Here is an 18819-nt window from a genome sequence, read left to right as displayed (position 1 = left end):
TCTAGAAGGGTGGAATGCTAACCCCGTCGCCAGAATTGGCGAGGGGTTAGTATTCCAATTCGTATGACACCTTACTCGACATGTTTTGATAAAGCCAAAACAAAGATAGCATTTAACCGCGAGGTTCATAATGCACTTAAGAGTATATGGTATGACGATATCTGGAAACGGTAGAAGGAAGTTGTTCAGACCACTGCAGACAGGCTCAGCTCATGCCAGAGCACCATCTCACATGGAACCAAGCACTCTGCCTTCAGGATTGTCAAGGCCTGCCATAGGAGTGGCTTATAGGTTACCAGGTGTCCCATTTAAGGTTAGGTATAGGTATACTACACCTAAGTAAGAGGTGGTTACACCAACTTACCCCAGCTGAGTGATCAGCCAGTTGTGTCAATTTTGTTAGGCCAGGCCTGGGGTGGCATAATACATGCTTCAGCCACTGGTAGGCCTTAGATACACCAATGCCCTGGGTACCTAGTGTACACTGGTACAGGGGCTCACAGGGTGATCCAATTCCAATTGGTTATGCACCTAGGGTGCATAGTGTCAATTTAGTTAGAGAGAACAGCAGGCTGGGGGTCTGATTAGCAGGCCCACAGCCTCAATATGTCAAAAACCAGTGAAGCAAAAAGCAAAAATTTGGGGTGACCATAGGATAGCAGGCCCTACTCTCCTACACAACCCCCCCCCCCAAACGCAGGGACATTAAACTAGCCTTGACCAGTCTCGTCTTCATGTCCTAAGTGGAAGTTCCTGGAGAGACCATCTGCATTCCCATGGTCTGTACCTGGCCGGTGCTCCACTGTAAAGTCCATCCCCTGTAGGGAAATGGATCACCTAAGCAGTTTGGGGTTTTCACCCTTCATCTGATTTAGCCACAAGAGGGGCTTATGGTCGGTCTGAATCTTGAAGTGAGTGCCAAACAAGTATGGCCTCAGCTTCTTCAGGGCCCACACCACAGCAAAGGCCTCCCTCTCAATAGCTGACCAATTCTTCTCTCTGGGGGTCAACCTTCTGCTAATAAAAGCAATGGGTTGGTCTTGACCATCTACATTAAGTTGTGACAGCACAGCTCCCACACCCAACTCAGAAGCATCTGTTTGGACAATAAACTCTTTGGAGTAGTCAGGACTTTTCAGGATAGGTGCAGAGCACATGGCCTTCTTCAGGTCATCAAATGCCTTTTGACAGCTTACTGTCCACTGAACCTTTTTGGGCATCTTCTTGGATGTCAGATCATTAAGAGGAGTCACTCACAATGGACCCATAGTTCTTAAACAAACTTCCTGTAGTACCCAGTCAAGCCCAAGAAAGCTCGAACTTGAGTCTGGGTGGTTGGAGGGGACCAGTCCTTGATGGATTGTATCTTACTCTCCAGTGGTTGAACTTGGCCTCCACCTACAAGGTGGCCCAAATACACAACCTTACTCTGCCCTATCTGGCACTTAGTAGCCTTGATAGTGAGGCCTGCCTTTTCTGCCTTTTGCAGAGCCTCAAGTACCTTCTTCAGGTGGATCAGGTGATCCTCCCAGGTGGAGCTAAAGACAGCAATGTCATCAAGATATGCTGCGCAAAAGTCATCCAACCCAGTAAGGACTTGATTCACCAACCTTTGGAAGGTGGCAGGTGCATTCTTCAGACCAAAGGGCATCACCAAAAATTGATAGTGCCCACCTGGGGTTGAGAATGCTGTTTTGGCCTTGGACTCCTCAGCTAACCTGATTTGCCAATAGCCAGCTGTCAAATCAAATGTGCTCAAAAACTTAGCAGAAGCCAGTTTATCTATGAGCTCATCTGCCCTTGGAATAGGATGTGCATCTGTCCTAGTGACAGCATTGAGTCCTCTGTAATCCACACAGAACCTCATCTCTCTCTTGCCATCTTTGGTGTGAGGTTTGGGGACCAGAACCACTGGGCTAGCCCAGGGGCTCTCTGAGGGCTCAATGACACCCAGTTCCAGCATTTTGTGTACCTCAGCCTTTATACAGTCCCTGACGTGGTCAGGTTGTCTGTAAAGTTTGTTCTTTACAGGTAGACTGTCACCAGTGTCCACCACATGGGTACACCAGTCAGTTTGACTAGGTATCAATGAAAACATATGCTGAAATGATTGTAGAACCTGTCTACATTCAATCTGCTGATGATCAGTGAGGTTGCCTCCAAGGGTCACTCCTTCAACTGAGCCCTCTTCAGGGTTCTGAGACAACAAGTCTGGGAGAGGGTCACTCTCTTCCTCCTGTCCCTCATCTGTAGCCATGAGCAAGCCCATGTCTGCCCTGTCAACATATGCCTTTAACCTGTTAACATGGAGTACCCTGTGGGGACTCCTGTGAGTTCCTAGGTCCACCAAGTAGGTAACCTCTCCCTTCTTTTCCAGGATTGTATGGGGTTCAGACCATTTGTCTTGGAGTGCTGCTGGGGCCACTGGCTCCAGCACCCATACCTTATGTCCTGGCTGAAACTCAACCAAGACAGCCTTTTGGTCATGCCAAGCTTTCTGTAAGGCCTGGCTTGCCTCAAGGTTTTTGGATGCCTTCTCCATATACTCAGCCATCCTGGAGCGGGGACCAAGTACATAGTCCACTATGTCTTGTTTAGGCTTTTTGAGTGGTAACTCCCATCCTTCCTTCACTAAACACAGTGGGCCTCTTACAGGGTGCCCAAACAACAATTCAAAGGGGCTGTAGCCAACTCCTTTTTGTGGGACCTCTCTGTAAGCAAACAGAAGGCAGGGTAGAAGGATGTCCCATCTTCGCATGAGCTTTTCAGGTAATCCTTTGATCATACCCTTTAGGGTCTTGTTGAATCTCTCAACAAGCCCATTGCATTGTGGGTGATAAGGAGTGGTGAACTTGTAGTTGACACCACATTCCTTCCACATAGCTGTCAAGTATCCTGACATGAAGTTGGTACCTCTGTCAGAAACCACCTCCTTAGGAAACCCCACTCTGGAGAATACTCCTAGCAGGGCCCTGGCCACAACAGGAGCTGTAGTGGTCCTAAGGGGAATTGCCTCTGGATACCTGGTGGCATGATCCACTACCACCAGTATAAATCTGTGCCCAGATGCAGTGGGAGGATCCATGGGACCCACTATATCTATTCCCACTCTTTCAAAGGGAACCCCCACCACAGGTAGTGGTATTAGGGGGGCCTTTGTTTTGCCACCTGATTTGCCACTGGCTTGGCAGGTTACACAGGAGCGACAAAACTCCTTGGTATCTTCATTCATGTGAGGCCAGTGAAAGTGAGGGACAAGCCTGTCCCAAGTCTTGTTCTGGCCTAAGTGTCCTGCTAGAGGAATATCATGGGCCAAGGTAAGAAGGAAGCCCCTAAATTGCAGAGGTATAACCAACCTCCTGGTTGCACCAGGTTTTGGGTCTCTAGCCTCTGAATAAAGGAGCCCACCATCCCAATACACTTTATGGGTACCTTGAGCATTCCCAGCAGCCTCAGCAGCAGCCAGCTGTCTGAGGGGTTCAAGAGATGGACAGGATAACTGAGCCTGCCCCAAGTCAGCCCTGGAAGGTCCCCCTGTCCCCAGAAACTCAACCTGATCAGGTTCAAGTTCTTCAGGGACAGTTCCTTCAGGGTTCTCTAGATCATCTTCCTGGGAAGGCTGATCATCACTTGGAGGCAGGGGGGAAGGCACAGCCTTAACCCTCCTGTTCTTCTTCTTGGTAGGTGCTTGGTCCATTGTTCCAGGATCCAAGACCTGTGGTTCAGTAAGGCACTTTTTGGCCTGTGACCTGGTCACAGCAAGGACATGTGGTGATATACCTAACATCTCTGCATGTGTCCTGTACTCCACTTCTGACCATAGAGAACTCTCTAGGTCATTGCCCAACAAACATTCTACTGGGAGGTCTGCACTAACCACAACCCTTTTGAGGCCAGTTACCCCTCCCCATGAGAAGTTAACAACTGCCACACTATGTGAAGTAGTGGCATTGCTGGCATTGGTCACCAGGTAATTCTCACCTGGTATGTACTGTCCAGGGTCCACAAAGCCTGGTGTCACCATAGTGACACTGGCACATGTGTCCCTGTAGGCTTGAGCCACTTTTTCATTTATTAAAGGAGTCTGTCTGTACTTGCCCAGGTTACTGGGGCTCACAGTCAGGGACAAATCCATGTCCCCATCACAGATCAAGACTGCCTGTGTCAGGGTTCTGTCTAAGTCAGAATCTCCTTCAGTTCCCATAGTGATTCCCACTACACCCTTTGTCTGGGGACCAACACTGCTAACAGTAGTACTGGGAGCAGGTGCCTTAGGGGCAACAGTGTTGGGGGCTCCACCCTTCTTACAATCACTAGTCCAGTGAGTTGTATTCTTGCAAGATTTGCACCAGGGTTTCTTTGGACCTTCTTTCTTCTTCCCTTTAGGCTGGGACCCACCCTCGTTAGTACTAGTTTGGGGCCCTGTTGAAGACTTCTGGTCTTTAGATTTCTGATCTCCACCCTTTTGGTCTGTTTTCTTCTGATCACCCCCTTGGCCCTGGTTCTGGTTCTTTTGCTTAACCCTGGTTCTGACCCATTTGTCTGCCTTCTTTCCCAATTCTTGGGGAGAGGTCAGATCTGAGTCAACCAAGTGTTGATGCAGTTGCTGGTTCTGACAGTTATTTAAAATCTGTTCTCTCATCATCAAATTATACAATCCTGTATAATCAGATACCTTACTTCCCAGCAACCAACCCTCCAAAGCCTTAGTGGCACATTCAATGTATTCAGACCAGTCCTGAGTCTGTGTCTTCTGGGTGTCTTTGAACATTAACCTGTACTGTTCAGTGGTTAAGCCTAACCCATCAACTAGGACACTCTTCAGGGCTCTGTAGTTTCTGACATCCTCCTCTCTAACAGTGAGGAGTCTATCTCTGCCTCTTCCTTCAAAGGAGAGCCATAAGATTGCTGCCCACTGGTCTTCAGGAACCTGCTGCACTTTGCAGGCTCTCTCAAGAGCAGTCATCCATTTGTGGATGTCATCCCCACTTTTGTAGGGGGGCACAACCTTGGACAGGTTCCTATTGTCAAAGACCCTATCTTTGTCCTTAGGGACAATGCTGCCACCAGTGGGTATAGACCCACTCTCTCTAGGTTGCCTAGCCTTACTCAGTTTCTCTTCCATCAGAGCTACTTCTAGCTCCTGTCTCCTGATTCTCAGCTGAGCTTCCTGCATTCTGGCCTCATGTTCCCTCCTCTGAGGGGTGGTCATCCTTCTTCTGGAGTGACCTTGAGAGCCTCTAGAGGCATGAGAATCATTAGATTCACCTGAGTGATTCCTTTGCCTCCCAAACCCCTGGTTAAGCCCACTAGGGAGATCCAATGGGGTGACCCCATTGTCAGTCCCCAGTAGCCTTAGGTTAGCTGGGCCACGTATAACACTTGGCACTGGGCTAGTTCTCCCTTCATCCCCACTACCTTCTGTCTCAGTACCCTTATCACTTTCATCCTCTGTAGTATGATTCTCATCTAAGGGGTGACTATTGGAAAGGGGTACCTCAGTAGCATCTTCAGAAGGGGGGCCTCCTGTTCCAGTCCCTAAGGGGCCTAACTGGGAGGCTTTCTTGAGAGCTTTCTGATCTTCATCAGCCTGTAAAAGCTCTCTGAGTTCAGCAGAGGTAGGGTTCTTGGGCTGTTTAAGGCCCCTGATATTTGCCAACTGCCTGAGCTCATTTTGGTTTAGGGTAGCAAAGATGGATGGTGCTCTCTGGGGGTCACTCTCAACAGAGATGGGTACATTGGACCCCTCTGCCCCAGCCATTGCTCTTAAGTGTGGGTGGGTGTGTTGCAACTACCTACACTTGGGTTTTCCTACTAAACCTATCTAGTAGTTGTAGTCAGGGTGTGCTACTCCCTTTGCTCTACAACAACTAAGTTCAGTAGAACTTAAGTATATCTATCTTGTTTTATATGTACCTAAAGGTACCTGTATGATCTTTCAATTGGTAACAAAGAGATTACAGAGGTAAAGCACAGCAAGCTCAAATCCAACCACTGCTCACCAATGTGAGAAGTTGGCCTGGTATATGCTGTTCACTAGTTAAAGTGACCACCTTGTACCATGCCAAGCAACCCTTATGGTGTGGTTGTAAGTCAACCTTTTCGGACTAGCTGCCCTAGTGGTAACGTAGGCTAAGCAGTCTTTGAGGCTAAACTCGTTAAAGCGTGTTAAGCAAGCTGTTTTACCATAGGTAACCCCCCTTTATACCAATGAAAGGACACCACACAGATATATATTCAAAATATATATGTATTTATTACTCAAAGTATCCCCTAGACTCTTTATGAGCACAGGAGCACAAATCGTTAAACAAGAAAGTATTACAATATACAGAAGTTGCACTTTATATGGATAGGCCCTAGTGGCCGATCAAACCATATACTAAAATAGTGGTATAAGTACCACGAACAGGAAAGGGAAAAGGCCTAGGGCCTCTAGAATCGCTGGTCCTACAAGGAGCTAACAATAGTTAGTGACCAGGAGGTCCACGGGTCGCGTGTGCAGTGAGGAAAGTTACATGCGTGCTCCCATAGGTTTTCAATGGGTGCGTAAAAGTTCAAAAGTTACTGCTAGAAGGGTCTTCTGGATGGACTACGAACTTAAGACTTAAAACACAGACACTAGAGGTGTTTCTCTACACTTGGGCACCGGAGTGCCAGCTTTACCTCACCCACAGGAAGCGGGTGCATAGGTCTCGAAGTGCGTCGGGTTTCGTCTATCAATTCAATGGAGCCTGATGACAAAGATGCTGCAGGCGGTCGGTCCAGAAGAGATGCGGTGGATCCAAGAGTGGATCGGAGTTGTAGAAGACCTGCAAGCAGAGGGGACAGTGTTCACAGTCACTAGCCAGTGACCGGCGTGGCACCAGGTAGGTACCAGGTGATGTCGGGTGCAAACAGGTGAGGAGGTGTAGCTTGTCTCCGCAGCCACGTGGTCCCTGAAGGTCGACGACGTCCAGGAGTCGGTTCACGAGCTGTCCCACGCAGGCTCTCGCTGTCGGCGGTGTCGGCGACTCGAAAGAAGCAAACAAGCCTTGGCAAAGGCAGGAGTCGTGGAAAGAGAGGAAAGCTGATTGTTCTGACCAGCAAGGTCAGAGGGGCTGCTCCTTTGGAGAGCAGCTGGGGCCAGTCTGGAGCAACCAGACCAGCATCGTAGATTTCAAGTTAGGTTGCCAAAATGGCCACTAGCCAACGGGCCAGGGACCGGGCAGGCGCGTCAAGCTGCAAAGTGCAGAGGGGCCCCACGCAGATCGTGGAGATGCTGGAGGGCTCACCTTTGGTGCAGATGCTGCTCGGGTGTTGGGCTTCTCAGGACCCAAAGCACAACTTGGAGGGAGCCTCTGTTGTTGCGCTTGCAGCTTGTCGTCGGTCTTTCAAGATGGCTGGCTCCACGTGTCTCGGGGCCTCCACGGGTTCCTTCTTTTCAGGGACTGTGGATCGGGCGGTGAGAGGTCTGGAGGTCCAGGTCTTGTCGGGCTCTGGGCTCGGGCTCCGGCGGGAGGCGGCGGCAAAGCAGACGTCGAGTAGCTGGTTGGTGCTTGCGTTAGCAAGATGGTCACTCCCTGACCATAGGGGAGATTTCCTTCAGTCCTCTGTGCAGCAGAGCGTCGAAGTTCCCGTCTTCTTCTTTGTAGTAAGTTGATTCCAGGATGTCTGAAGTCTTAGGACACAGCTCCTACCTTTAAGCGGATTGTAGGGGCCGGACTACCTGCTAGGTCCCTCCCTAAGGGTGGGACCAGGAAGGGGGGTGGTTACACCCCCAATCCTTTGTCCAGCTTGCCCCAGGTCCGGGGCTGGTGTGCCCCAGGACCGGTTTGAACTGGCATATGCACCGAGGCTCCTTGTGAGCCTCAGGCATGTCTGATTCCTTTCAAGCCCTACCTGACCAATACACAAAATCCTGTCTGGGGTGGTGCTCGCACCTCCCCTGGCAGGAAACCCTTTGTCCACGTCTCCCAAGCTGGAAGGACTCCCAGCAGCAGGAGGGCAGACTTCTTTCTGTGGTGGCAGCATCCATTTTGTGGAGCTGAGGCTATGTCTGATTTTACCCGGGTTTCAGGTACTGTACATGTCGTGTCCCTCTAGAAGGGTGGAATGCTAACCCCGTCGCCAGAATTGGCGAGGGGTTAGTATTCCAATTTGTATGACACTTTACTCGACATGTTTTGATAAAGCCAAACAAAAGATAGCATTTAACCGCGAGGTTCATAATGCACTTAAGAGTATATGGTATGACGATATCTGGAAACGGTAGAAGGAAGTTGTTCCGACCACTGCAGACAGGCTCAGCTCATGCCAGAGCACCATCTCACATGGAACCAAGCACTTTGCCTTCAGGATTGTCAAGGCCTGCCATAGGAGTGACTTATAGGTTACCAGGTGTCCCATTTAAGGTTAGGTATAGGTATACTACACCTAAGTAAGAGGTGGTTACACCAACTTACCCCAGCTGAGTGATCAGCCAGTTGTGTCAATTTTGTTAGGCCAGGCCTGGGGTGGCATAATACATGTTTCAGCCCCTGGTAGGCCTTAGATACACCAATGCCCTGGGTACCCAGTGTACACTGGTACAGGGGCTCACAGGGTGATCCAATTCCAATTGGTTATGCACTTAGGGTGCATAGTGTCAATTTAGTTAGAGAGAACGTCAGGCTGGGGGTCTGATTAGCAGGCCCACAGCCTCAATATGTCAAAAACCAGTGAAGCAAAAAGCAAAAATTTGGGGTGACCATAGGATAGCAGACCCTACTCTCCTACACCCCTGCAACAAACTCATCTAACTTCTGTCTAGTCTCAATTGATTCCTGGCTAGATCTCCTGACCTCCTCCCTCAAAGACTTGTTTTTTTCAACTGAACTGTTAAATTGTTTCCGCATTCCCTCTAATATGGTGGCCAAAGTTTTTAAATCTATTCCTTCCGCCATACTGCTCAGGAGGAGATCTGTTAATCCTCAATTAAGAGGAATAGCACTTCAATCTGTCAGACTCTGTACTGCGATCTCCTCAGGAGCAGATGTCCTTACCCCAAATCCCTCCTACTGCTGCCAGAGACAGGTGAATAACAACTTGTCAAAGGCTTCAGCCCGGGGGGGAAGGGGAAGTGGAAAGACACAACAAGAGAGACTGCCTAAGGATACAGAAGAGGTGTGGCTCCGTGGCCAGGGCGATTGACGCCGGAATCTGGGGATCGCGGTTCGATCCCCGGCACCGGCGGCAGATTAGCCCAGCACCATGTGACTCTGGACAGTAGCTTGCTTAATCTTCCTGACGGCCCCCAGCGCCTAGAGACCCTCATGGGTGATTGTTCGCGCTTTACAAATGTGGACTATTTCTTCAGGAATTCTTCTTTAAAACTGGAAGAATTAAACATAAACAATTATTTCGCCCTAGCCTTACTTTGCAAAACAGATCCCCCTAATTCTATTTATTTACCTTGGCTGTGCTGAGAACTAGCCCCTCTCTATAAGAGTTTCGTCTTGTGTTATCTGATCGATTGAACAGAATTTCTTCACTCTCTTGGTAGATGTAGAAAAAATTAGACGAATAGAAAATCAATCGATTGAAGAATTAGTAGAAGTATTAGTCTCTATTAATTTTAGTAAAGAGTCTTTAATACAGTCTTATAAGGTTAGAATATCCAAGTGGATAAGTTTCCTTGATTGATTGTTAATCTAGAATATCATGTCCATTAATTCAATTGAAATGTAGTTCTAGCTGCAACTAGTAGATGTTCACCCAGCAAAATTGAAGCTCTAGTTTGGAGTTAGCGGGAGCTCACACTGCTATTATCTGATGCTCAGCTCTGCTGAAAAAATGCAGATGCGCAATGCCCAAAAAAATAGATTACACAAGCTTACTTCGATAGGTGGAGAAGGCTCCTCTTCACTGAAGCTCTCTCCAGTACTCAGACACTGGTGAGAGTCGAAATTGCAGAACTCTGAAACTCTACTCTTGAGAACAAAATTATGATGAGGTTTTTGCAAGGAATTAACTAAATTTAAGAACATAGTTGTACTAAAGGCTCTCCGGAGACAACACTTCAAAAACTGTCTATTGGCACCGCATAAATTATCTCTGTAGAAGCGGATGACTGGAACGACTGCTGGAGGGTAAAGCTACAGTTGAATTGCGCCATGCGATACTCGCACAGGCGCATTGTTGCCTCTAGGGGATCTCGAGTCTAAACAACTAGACCGAGAACCCAAGCAGGAAACGATTATGAGCATGTCATTTAGATTGTGGATAGAACCCCTCAATCCATTCAAAATGGATCATAGGGAAGCCTTCCAACTGGGGCTAAGTCTTCTCCAGTGTGGATATTTAAAGAAGGCATTTTTACAAGGCGATGAACAGTTCTTTTGGTAACAACACTGGAACAAGAAAGAGGGTTCTTGACACCACATCAACCTTCTGGAGGTTTGAGCGATCCGCCTTGCACTAAAAGCATTCCTTTCCTTTGTCCGGGGAAGAGTGGTGCAGGTGTTCACAGACAACACCACCGCCATGTGGTACTGCAGCAAACAGGGCGGGGTGGGGTCGTGGACCCTATGTCAAGAGACTCTGGACATGGCTTGAACATCAGGGCATATCCCTCGTGGTTCAACACCTGGCAGGTTATCTGAACGCCAGGGCAGACAAACTCAGCCGCAGGTACATGATGGATCACGAATGGCATCTTAACTCAGAGGAGGCACAAGGTCTCTTTCAGCAGTGGAGAGAGCATTGGTTAGATCTATTCGCTACCGAAGAGAGCGCGCAGTGTCAGCAATTCGGCACGTTGGAATTTCCAAGGCAGCACTCGCTAGGCGACGCTTTTCCTCACGAGTGGAGTTGCGGTTGTCTATACGCCTTTCCACCTATACCACTTCTGCCCAGAGTGCTAAAGTAGATAAAGCGCGACAGGGCCCAAGTCATCCTTGTGGCTCGTGATTGGGCACGAAGAGTCTGGGATCCTGAGCTGTTACACATGGCCATCGATCCTCCGATCCGACTGCCTCTTCGGGACAATTTCAACGACGGTGGCCTTGAGACACCACGCCTGGCTTCATACAACTGGATTCTCGGGGATGTCCAAGCCAATTTGATGGACATGTCGCTTGATGGAAACCGCCTTTGTGGGGAAAAGGCAGACTCAGCCCAGGTCAGGTTCAAGGACTCCCGAGCTACAGTGAGATCCTTGGGCCCCTCCTCCACTCCTCGTGGCCAGTCTTCCTTTTGTATCAGCCCTATCCTAGCCTCTGTTCGCTCAGACTACCCAAGCCGTGCGGGAACGTGGACGCGGTACATTCCATCATCGGAATGGAGGCTAGAAGTCGTCTACCACACTGCCCCCAGCAGCCGCAGCCTCCAAGAACTCCTTGGCTGATTCTGCAGGACTACACTACTCCAGTGGGTGGGAGAATATTTGTCATCATCTCACCTGCTGGAGATCTATAATAACAGACAAGTGGGTCTTGCAGATCGTCCAGGAGGGCTATTCTCTTCCTTTCTTTCTTTTCCTCCTCCTATTCCACCAAGTCAGGAATGGCTGGCGGAGGATCATTTAAAGTTGCTCCAAGAGGAAGTTACAGCTCTTTTGGCCAAAGAAGCTATAAAAAGGGTCCCAGCTTCAGAAGAAGGCAGTGGCTGTTATTCCCGCTACTTTCTGATTCCGAAGAAGAACAAGTGGCTTCGGCCCATTTTGGATCCTCGGACCGTCAATCTCTTCCTCAAAAAGGAGAAATTCAAAATGCTCACTTTGGCTTAGATCTTGTCTGCCCTAGACCAAGGAGACAGGATGGTTTCGTTGGACCTACAGGATGTATATTTTCACTTACCCATACTGCCGGGCCACAGGTGTTACCTGCGGTTCAAGGTAGGCCGCAAGCACTTTCAGTTTACTGTGCTCCCCTACGGCCTTACTAGTGCCCCTCGGGTGTTCACCAAGGTGATGGCAGTGGTTGCGGCTCATCTGTGCAGGTTAGGGGTGTAAGTCTTCCCCTTCCTCGACGATTGGCTGTTGAAGGTGTCATCACCCCAGGCAGTCGTCTCCCACCTACAGACTACGGCGAGCCTCCTGCATTCGCTGGGATTCTCTATAAACGTGCCGAAGTCACCCCCGACTCCTTCCTTCTCAGATGCTCCCTTTCATCTGACCTGTTCTGGACACAGTGCAGTTTTGGGCTTATCCTCCTGAGCAGCGAGTCCAGGATATATTCAGGTTATGATTTGGATATTTTAGCTGCTTTCTTGGATTTCAGTGAGGTTGACTCTGAGGCAGTTGGGTCTCATGGCCTCCTGCATCCTGTTGGTAAGACTCGCCAGGTGGCGTATGCGGGCTCTGCAGTGGGACTTGAGGTTCCAATGGGCACAGCATCGGGGAAATCTACAGACGTGGTTCAGATCTCGGAAGGAACTGCGAAGAATCTGCTGTGGTGGTTAACGAACTGCGATTGGGTCAGCGGCAAACCTCTCTCCCTTCCCCAACCAGATTTCACAGTTGTGACGGATGCGTCTCTTCTGGGACGGGGCGGCCACACGGGAGAGGTGGAGATCAGGGGTCACTGGTCACATAAAGTTGTTGGAGCTCTGAGTGATTCGGTTGGCATTGAAAGCATTTCTTCCCTCTGTCAATGGGAAGCTGGTGCAGGTGTTCACGGACAACACCACCGCCGTGTGGTACTGCAACAAGCAGGGCGGGGTGGGTTCGTGGACCCTTTGTGGAGAGGCCTTGCGTCTCTGGACATGACTGGAACAGCAGGGCCATCCCTAGTGTTATACTCACAATAATGTATCCAAACCTCAATGTGGCTCTTAAAGCCTTCTCAACTCCTTTTGGTGGTGTGTACCGCAAAAAGCAGAAAGGAAAAGATTCCTTTTGTTATTTAACCCTCACCCCCCTATTGGTGTCATGCTTCATCTTCGGGTTCACCCTGACTCCTAAAGGTCAGGGTTAGCTCAACCGTATTTCAGGGAGCTCTTTTAGGAGATGTAGGCCTGGGGGACTAAAAGATAAAAATCCTACTACACCCCCAGGTATCCCTTAATTAATGGGGATGTAGTAGATATTAAAAAGATAATAAAACGGGTCTTCTTGGAGGTTATGGTCCCAAGACCCTAAAAGACTTGGCAGTCACATTGGGGTTTAGATACATTATTGTGAGTATAATTTAAGTTGGGAGAAGATATCCTCACCCCCACCTCTCTTATCCCTTCTCGTGGACAATGGGGAGCTCTCCGCTACCACCTGTGGGTTACAGCACATATCCCTAGTGGTTCAACACCATGCAGGTTCTCTGAATACCAGGTATGACATCCTCAGCCGTCGATGCCTTCAAGATCATGAATGGCATCTCCATTCGGAGGTGGTGCAGGGTCTCTTTCAGTAGTGGGGGGAACCTTGGTTACATTTGTTCGCCTCCGAAGAGAATGCGCAATGTCAGCAGTACTGCGCGCTGGAGTTTCAACGGCGGTTATCGCTCGGTGGTGCGTTTCGTAGCCAGCGGAGTTCAGGCCTGTTGTACGCCTTTCCGCCCATACCATTCCTGCCCAGGGTTCTGAAGAAGATCAGGAGCGACTGGGCCCAAGTCATTCTTGTGACATCGGACTGGGCAAGGAGAATCTAGTATCTAGAGCTTCTGAGCATGAGTGTCGATCCTCCGATCAGGCTGCTCCTTCAGGAGGATCTTCTGTCGTAGTAGCAGGGGAGGGTGCTCCACCCAAATCTGTCAACTCTGCGCCTCCATACGTGGATATTGAGCGGCGACAGTTGACAGCTTTTGACCTTCTTCCCGAAGTCTGTAACGTTATCTTGGCAGCCAGGCGTCCCTCCACCAAAACGGTATACGCCTGTAGATGGAACAAATTTGTGGCATGCTGCGCAGCAAAGTCTGTGGATCCCCTTTCTGCTCCCCTTTCAGAAGTTCTCCTCTTCATTCTTTCTTTGGCCCAGCAGGGCTCTGTCCTGGGCACTCCAAAAGCTATCTTTCGGCCATTTCGGTCTTTCTTCGACTTCCTGATCAGCCTTCCCTTTTCAAGTGCCGTATTGTAAATTGTTTCCTTAAGGGCATCGCTGACTTGTTTCCTCCTATTCCTTTCACAATGTCCCAGTGGGACTTGGACCTGGTTCTGACCTACCTTATGTGCGCTCCTTTTGAGCCACTACATAACTGTCCTCTCAGACTTTTGACACTCAAAACTGCCTTTTTGTTTGCCATCACCTCTGCTCGCAGGGTGAGTGAGCTTCAGGCTCTTTCTTCCAAACCTCCTTTCCTGGCTGTTCATCCGGAAAAAGTTGTCTTTCACACAAAGCCTTCTTTCCTTCCCAAAGCGGTTACCTCTTTCCTCATAGGACAGACCATCACTTTGCCCTCCTTCTTCCCGCCCCTGCATCCTTCTAAAGAACAGGAGAGGCTCCACTGTCTGGATCCAAAACGTGCACTTTCATTCTATCTGGATCGCACAAAGCAATTCCAGATGGATGACCAGCTCTTTGTTGGCTAAAGAGCACCAAGAAAGGTCGGGCCGTGCAAAAGGGAACCATCTGTCAATGGGTTGATCTTTAAATCAAAGTCTGTTATTCCTTGCCGAAGAAGGAACCTCCATTCTACCAGGGCGATGGCAGGTACCACTGCTGTGGGATGAGGAGTCCCCCTTAATGACATCTGTCAGGCAGCTACGTGGGCATCGCTGCACACATTCACCAAACACTACTGCCTGGACAGCCAAGTCTGGAGAGACGGCTTCCTTGGCCGTTCTGTTCTCCAATACTTTCTGGTGTGAACTTAGTTTGCGGAACCACCTTCGGGGTTGGTATTGCTGGGGTATCTATACCAAGGTAAAGAATCTATAACTAACTGTTTCTTTCAGATGAACAAGTTACTTACCTTCTGTAACAATATATCCGTAAGAAACATAGGTTAGTTATAGATTCCTTACCGCCCCACCCATCCTCCCCGTTCTGCAAACTGATTTCTAGGGTAAAGGACTTCCTTTCAGGTCCCTAGTTTCGTGCTCTGCGCTTCTGGCATGGAAAGTCATGTACAGAACTGACATCAGTGCGCGAGGGCAGCGTTTATGTAGCTACCGCAACATCATCCCGGCGACCACAATGCCGACGAACGCGGAGTCGACCGACGCCACCTTCCAATGCCCAGGGGTATGGCTGATGAGAATTTCCTGGATCCAGTCTGATACCTGGGGGTAATTCTAAGGTAAGGAATCTATAACTAACCTATGTTCCTTCCCGAAGGTAAGTAACTTGTTCATCTTTACTGAAGGTAAGTAACTTGTTCCTTAAAACTACAGTATCAGTTTTCCCACCGTATATGGCTGTGGCCTACAAGGGTACGCTGTCCTAGATTTGCCCTTTATTTTCTTTAAAAATGATTTGTGAAATAGTTTTTTTTTTCTGTCGCCTAGTTTATTTGGTAGTTTGCATATTTTTAAGTGGGCTGTTGAATTTCAAAGAAAATAAAAAGAAATTGCAACATAGTCTTCTAAATTGTTTTTAAATGAGAAGATGTGGTTTTTCTAATGAAAAGTGAAGAAGATTATTTGGATGTGGAGGGGATAGTTAAGTCCTTATGATTTAACTGCAGATTTTTCTGAAAGAGAACAAGAATTACAGGTAAGTTACTGTTCCTTGTGAGACATCGGTAATTGGTAAAAACACGCTGTGGTCTACATTCATGAATCTTTCGGCTTTCACTGACACCTCTGCTACCCTGAAGTTTATTCTTTGCTTAGGATATGGCCATGGGCAATAGTCCGTACTGTCTCAAACAACTCATACACAAAGTGGGCGCAAGAATAAACCATAGTCTTAAAACCCTTTATGCTTCTTCCTGGTCACAGTGGGCAATGCCTTTATCAGCATCCAAACAGGCACACAGTCATTGTGTGCTTTTCTGCTAAGCTTTCTGTTCTTTCTCTCCCAGCTGTTACTCACTGAGCCTTGACTCAGCTTGACCCTGGGCACTCTCCAAAATATAATTTCTCTAGCTCAGAATTCAGTCTCTTCTCCCACATGGTAGTACTTCTCCCACATGGTAGTAACTAAATACACACCCAACAGAGGTAAGGCACAAGGCACGCCCTCGTAACCTTACTCTGCGCACCATTTCAACTCCCCTTCCCCACACTAGTGTCTGGTTGTCAAAAAATTGCAATTTCAAAGATACCCTACTCTTGTTGCCCCAATACCAGTACCTCGTGCACATGCACTCCATCCATAATCTTCTGGATCTTGTGCATAGAGAATGTTCTTCAGCCCCACTTTAATCTCGTACCTCTTCCTACCTGCACTAATTGTGCCTAGTAGGTATGTACCTCATGTTTTGGTGCCTAGGGAAGTGAAGTTTAAATATAAACTCGGTCTAGTTCTCTCTCCTCTTGCACCTGCTACACATGACAAATTATCATTTGCTGATGAAGTGATGTCACCAAGGATGCATTTTGAGGTGTCATATGGGGTATCAATGATGCCAGATGTCATTTGTGATACTAAATGCAATATTATCCATCATCAATTAAGATTACATCAGTGAAGTCATGTATGAGGTCAAGGGTGTATGCTGTATACAGTTCCATTGCTGGCGAATTCTAGTGGTTTTAAGTAATGTCATGTCTATTCAATAGCAGTTTTTTAAGAGGGTTTTTACGAACATAACTTATTGTGCTAAGAGCAAAGATACCCATAATCCTCTTTGAACAAAGTTTTGTGTGTGTGTGTGTGTGTGTGTGTATATATATATACATATATTCACCCACATAAGAAAACTGACATCATTTTCAAAGAAAAATATCAAAATATCTAGGTATGAAAAAACAGAGCCTAGCTGTTAGGAATCAACATATCACAGAATATATATGATGAGCAACAAATCTATAATGCTGATTCCTAACAGCTATGTTCTCCTGTTTATACCTAGATTGGTGTCACTGATTTCCTGACGAAGTCCAAGGGCAGCAGAATATCCTGGCTGAAGCATGTCAACTGCTCAGTAGAAGGTGCAACGAGGAATTCTATACATGGTTGTGCTGTGACAGCACTGACGATAGATGTCACCAATAGATTCTTTATGATGTTCTCTTGTCCCTGTTTCTCATTGTATGTATATTATTTGTTATACACTGAATTCTCCAGAAACGTAATATGTTTAAGATTGTGGAATTGCTTTGGAATCTACACATGAATTGTTGCTAATTTTTAACAAAATAAAATCGTTCATTAACGCTTAAATAATTTTAGTCCATTAATTTCGAGATTCTAGTATTGGAAAGAAACGACTTTAAACATGGTTGAAATTTCCACTCTTTTATTAACCCATGAACAGATTTCTCTATCTAATTTTTAAATTACTTTCCTTACTGTTGTTTGTTGATACTGGTCTGTGGAAGATATATTCGCTTTATAGGTGTTGCATTATGAATTCTGTATTTAATTGCATAACACATTAGATATACATTTTGAAATAATATTATACTGTAGTTCCCTCCCAGAGTCCCTTACTATACATCTGCAATGGTTCATAACCATGAGGCATTAATTGTTGCCCTTTCTGGGTACTGTAGATCAAAATCATGAAGATGCAGAGGCAGCGGGTAACATTTGATAGTGGTGAGACATAAAAGGTCTGGATGAGTGCCTGGTGGCGAGCGAGTGCAGTGAGCAAGGCTGACTCTCATAAGGGTCATTAATGAGAGAGGTGCTGCTCAAACAAAATCATTAAATGAAGGACTCCGCAATGTCTCTAATGCTCAGTATTGAGTTTCAGAGCAACCATATGGTAAATGTTACATTAGACAGATTGAAGTCAGGCATACACCAATGATTTTAGTGACTCTGATATCTTTACAGCAGCTGAAGGAACAACTGAGCAGGTAACAAACTGCCATTATTCAAGAAATGTTAGGATTGAGACACATTGTTCACTTTTTGTAGACAAAATCAGCACATCTGTCTTTAACAGCTGGAAACTTCACAATGACTTGAATATTAAAGTCTGTGATTCTCTTAAAAATGTCTCTCTCTATAGAGAGCATTGCTAAAGCATTCAGGGCCAGATGTACGACCATAGCAATTTGCGACTCGCAAATTGCGGCAAATTGCGAGTCGCAAAATGCTATGTACAACGGTTTCTGAGACACTGATTGTGATTCCCAATGGGGTCGCAAATTGCATGCCTCATGAATAATAATGAGGCAGTCGCAATTTGCGACCCCATTGGAATGGCTAGCACTCCAAGCTATGGTGGCCTCCTGGGGTCAGCAGACCACCACGTCTGGGACTGCTTTTAAATAAAGCTGTTTTTCTTTTTTTTAAAGGCAGCCCATATTCCTTGAAGGAAAACGGGATACATTTAAAAAATAAATATGAAACTTTGAAGTTTCATTTTTTAAGGGCAAGCAGTGACCACTGCCTGCCCTTAGAAAATAATTGCGCATTGTGAGAAAGTGGCTCTGTATATACTGTTCCTTAATAGGTACAGGGTGTACAGAGTCCACAGTCCCCCAGGGTTTGACAGAGGCTAAAGTTAGATATAACCTTACTCTCTAAAGTGGTAGCTTGGTCGAGCAGTAAGGCAGTATCAGAGGACAGTGTAAAGCATTTGTTGTACACTGTCAGCAAATGGTCTCACACACTCAATAACTGAACTCTAGGCCAATGGTTTATATATAAAAAAAAATATGCTAGTTTTATTTTAGAACCAACACTTGGATTTAAAATATACTTTCTCAGAATGAGATGTCTCATATAAATACTTTTGCAATATGCAATTGACTTTTGTAAACAGTTACAAGTGTAACGGTTATCTACTGTTCCGCAGGAGCGTCAGG

At 47.1% G+C, this 18819-nt stretch overlaps 1 protein-coding gene across 3 annotated transcripts in view; it reads left to right on the top strand.

Annotated features, from left to right (window-relative positions):
* The window catches only part of LOC146811702 (uncharacterized), a 1283263-nt gene extending 1266045 nt beyond the window's left edge, over positions 1 to 17218 (top strand). For 2 of the 3 annotated variants that reach the window (XM_085614524.1, XM_085614523.1), the window contains one exon: positions 16911 to 17218. In XM_085614524.1, coding sequence (XP_085470650.1) covers positions 16911 to 16924 — 14 coding nt within the window. In that variant the 3' untranslated portion in view covers positions 16925 to 17218. The remainder of the gene's footprint in view (positions 1 to 16910) is intronic. The other variant, XM_085614522.1, reaches the window with a different exon arrangement.
* Positions 17219 to 18819: the final 1601 nt, after the last annotated feature.

The sequence above is a fragment of the Triturus cristatus genome, chromosome 7, assembly GCF_964204655.1.
Source record: "Triturus cristatus chromosome 7, aTriCri1.1, whole genome shotgun sequence".
NCBI classification, from domain to species: domain Eukaryota; kingdom Metazoa; phylum Chordata; class Amphibia; order Caudata; family Salamandridae; genus Triturus; species Triturus cristatus.
This window is presented reverse-complemented; position numbering and strand designations above follow the sequence as displayed.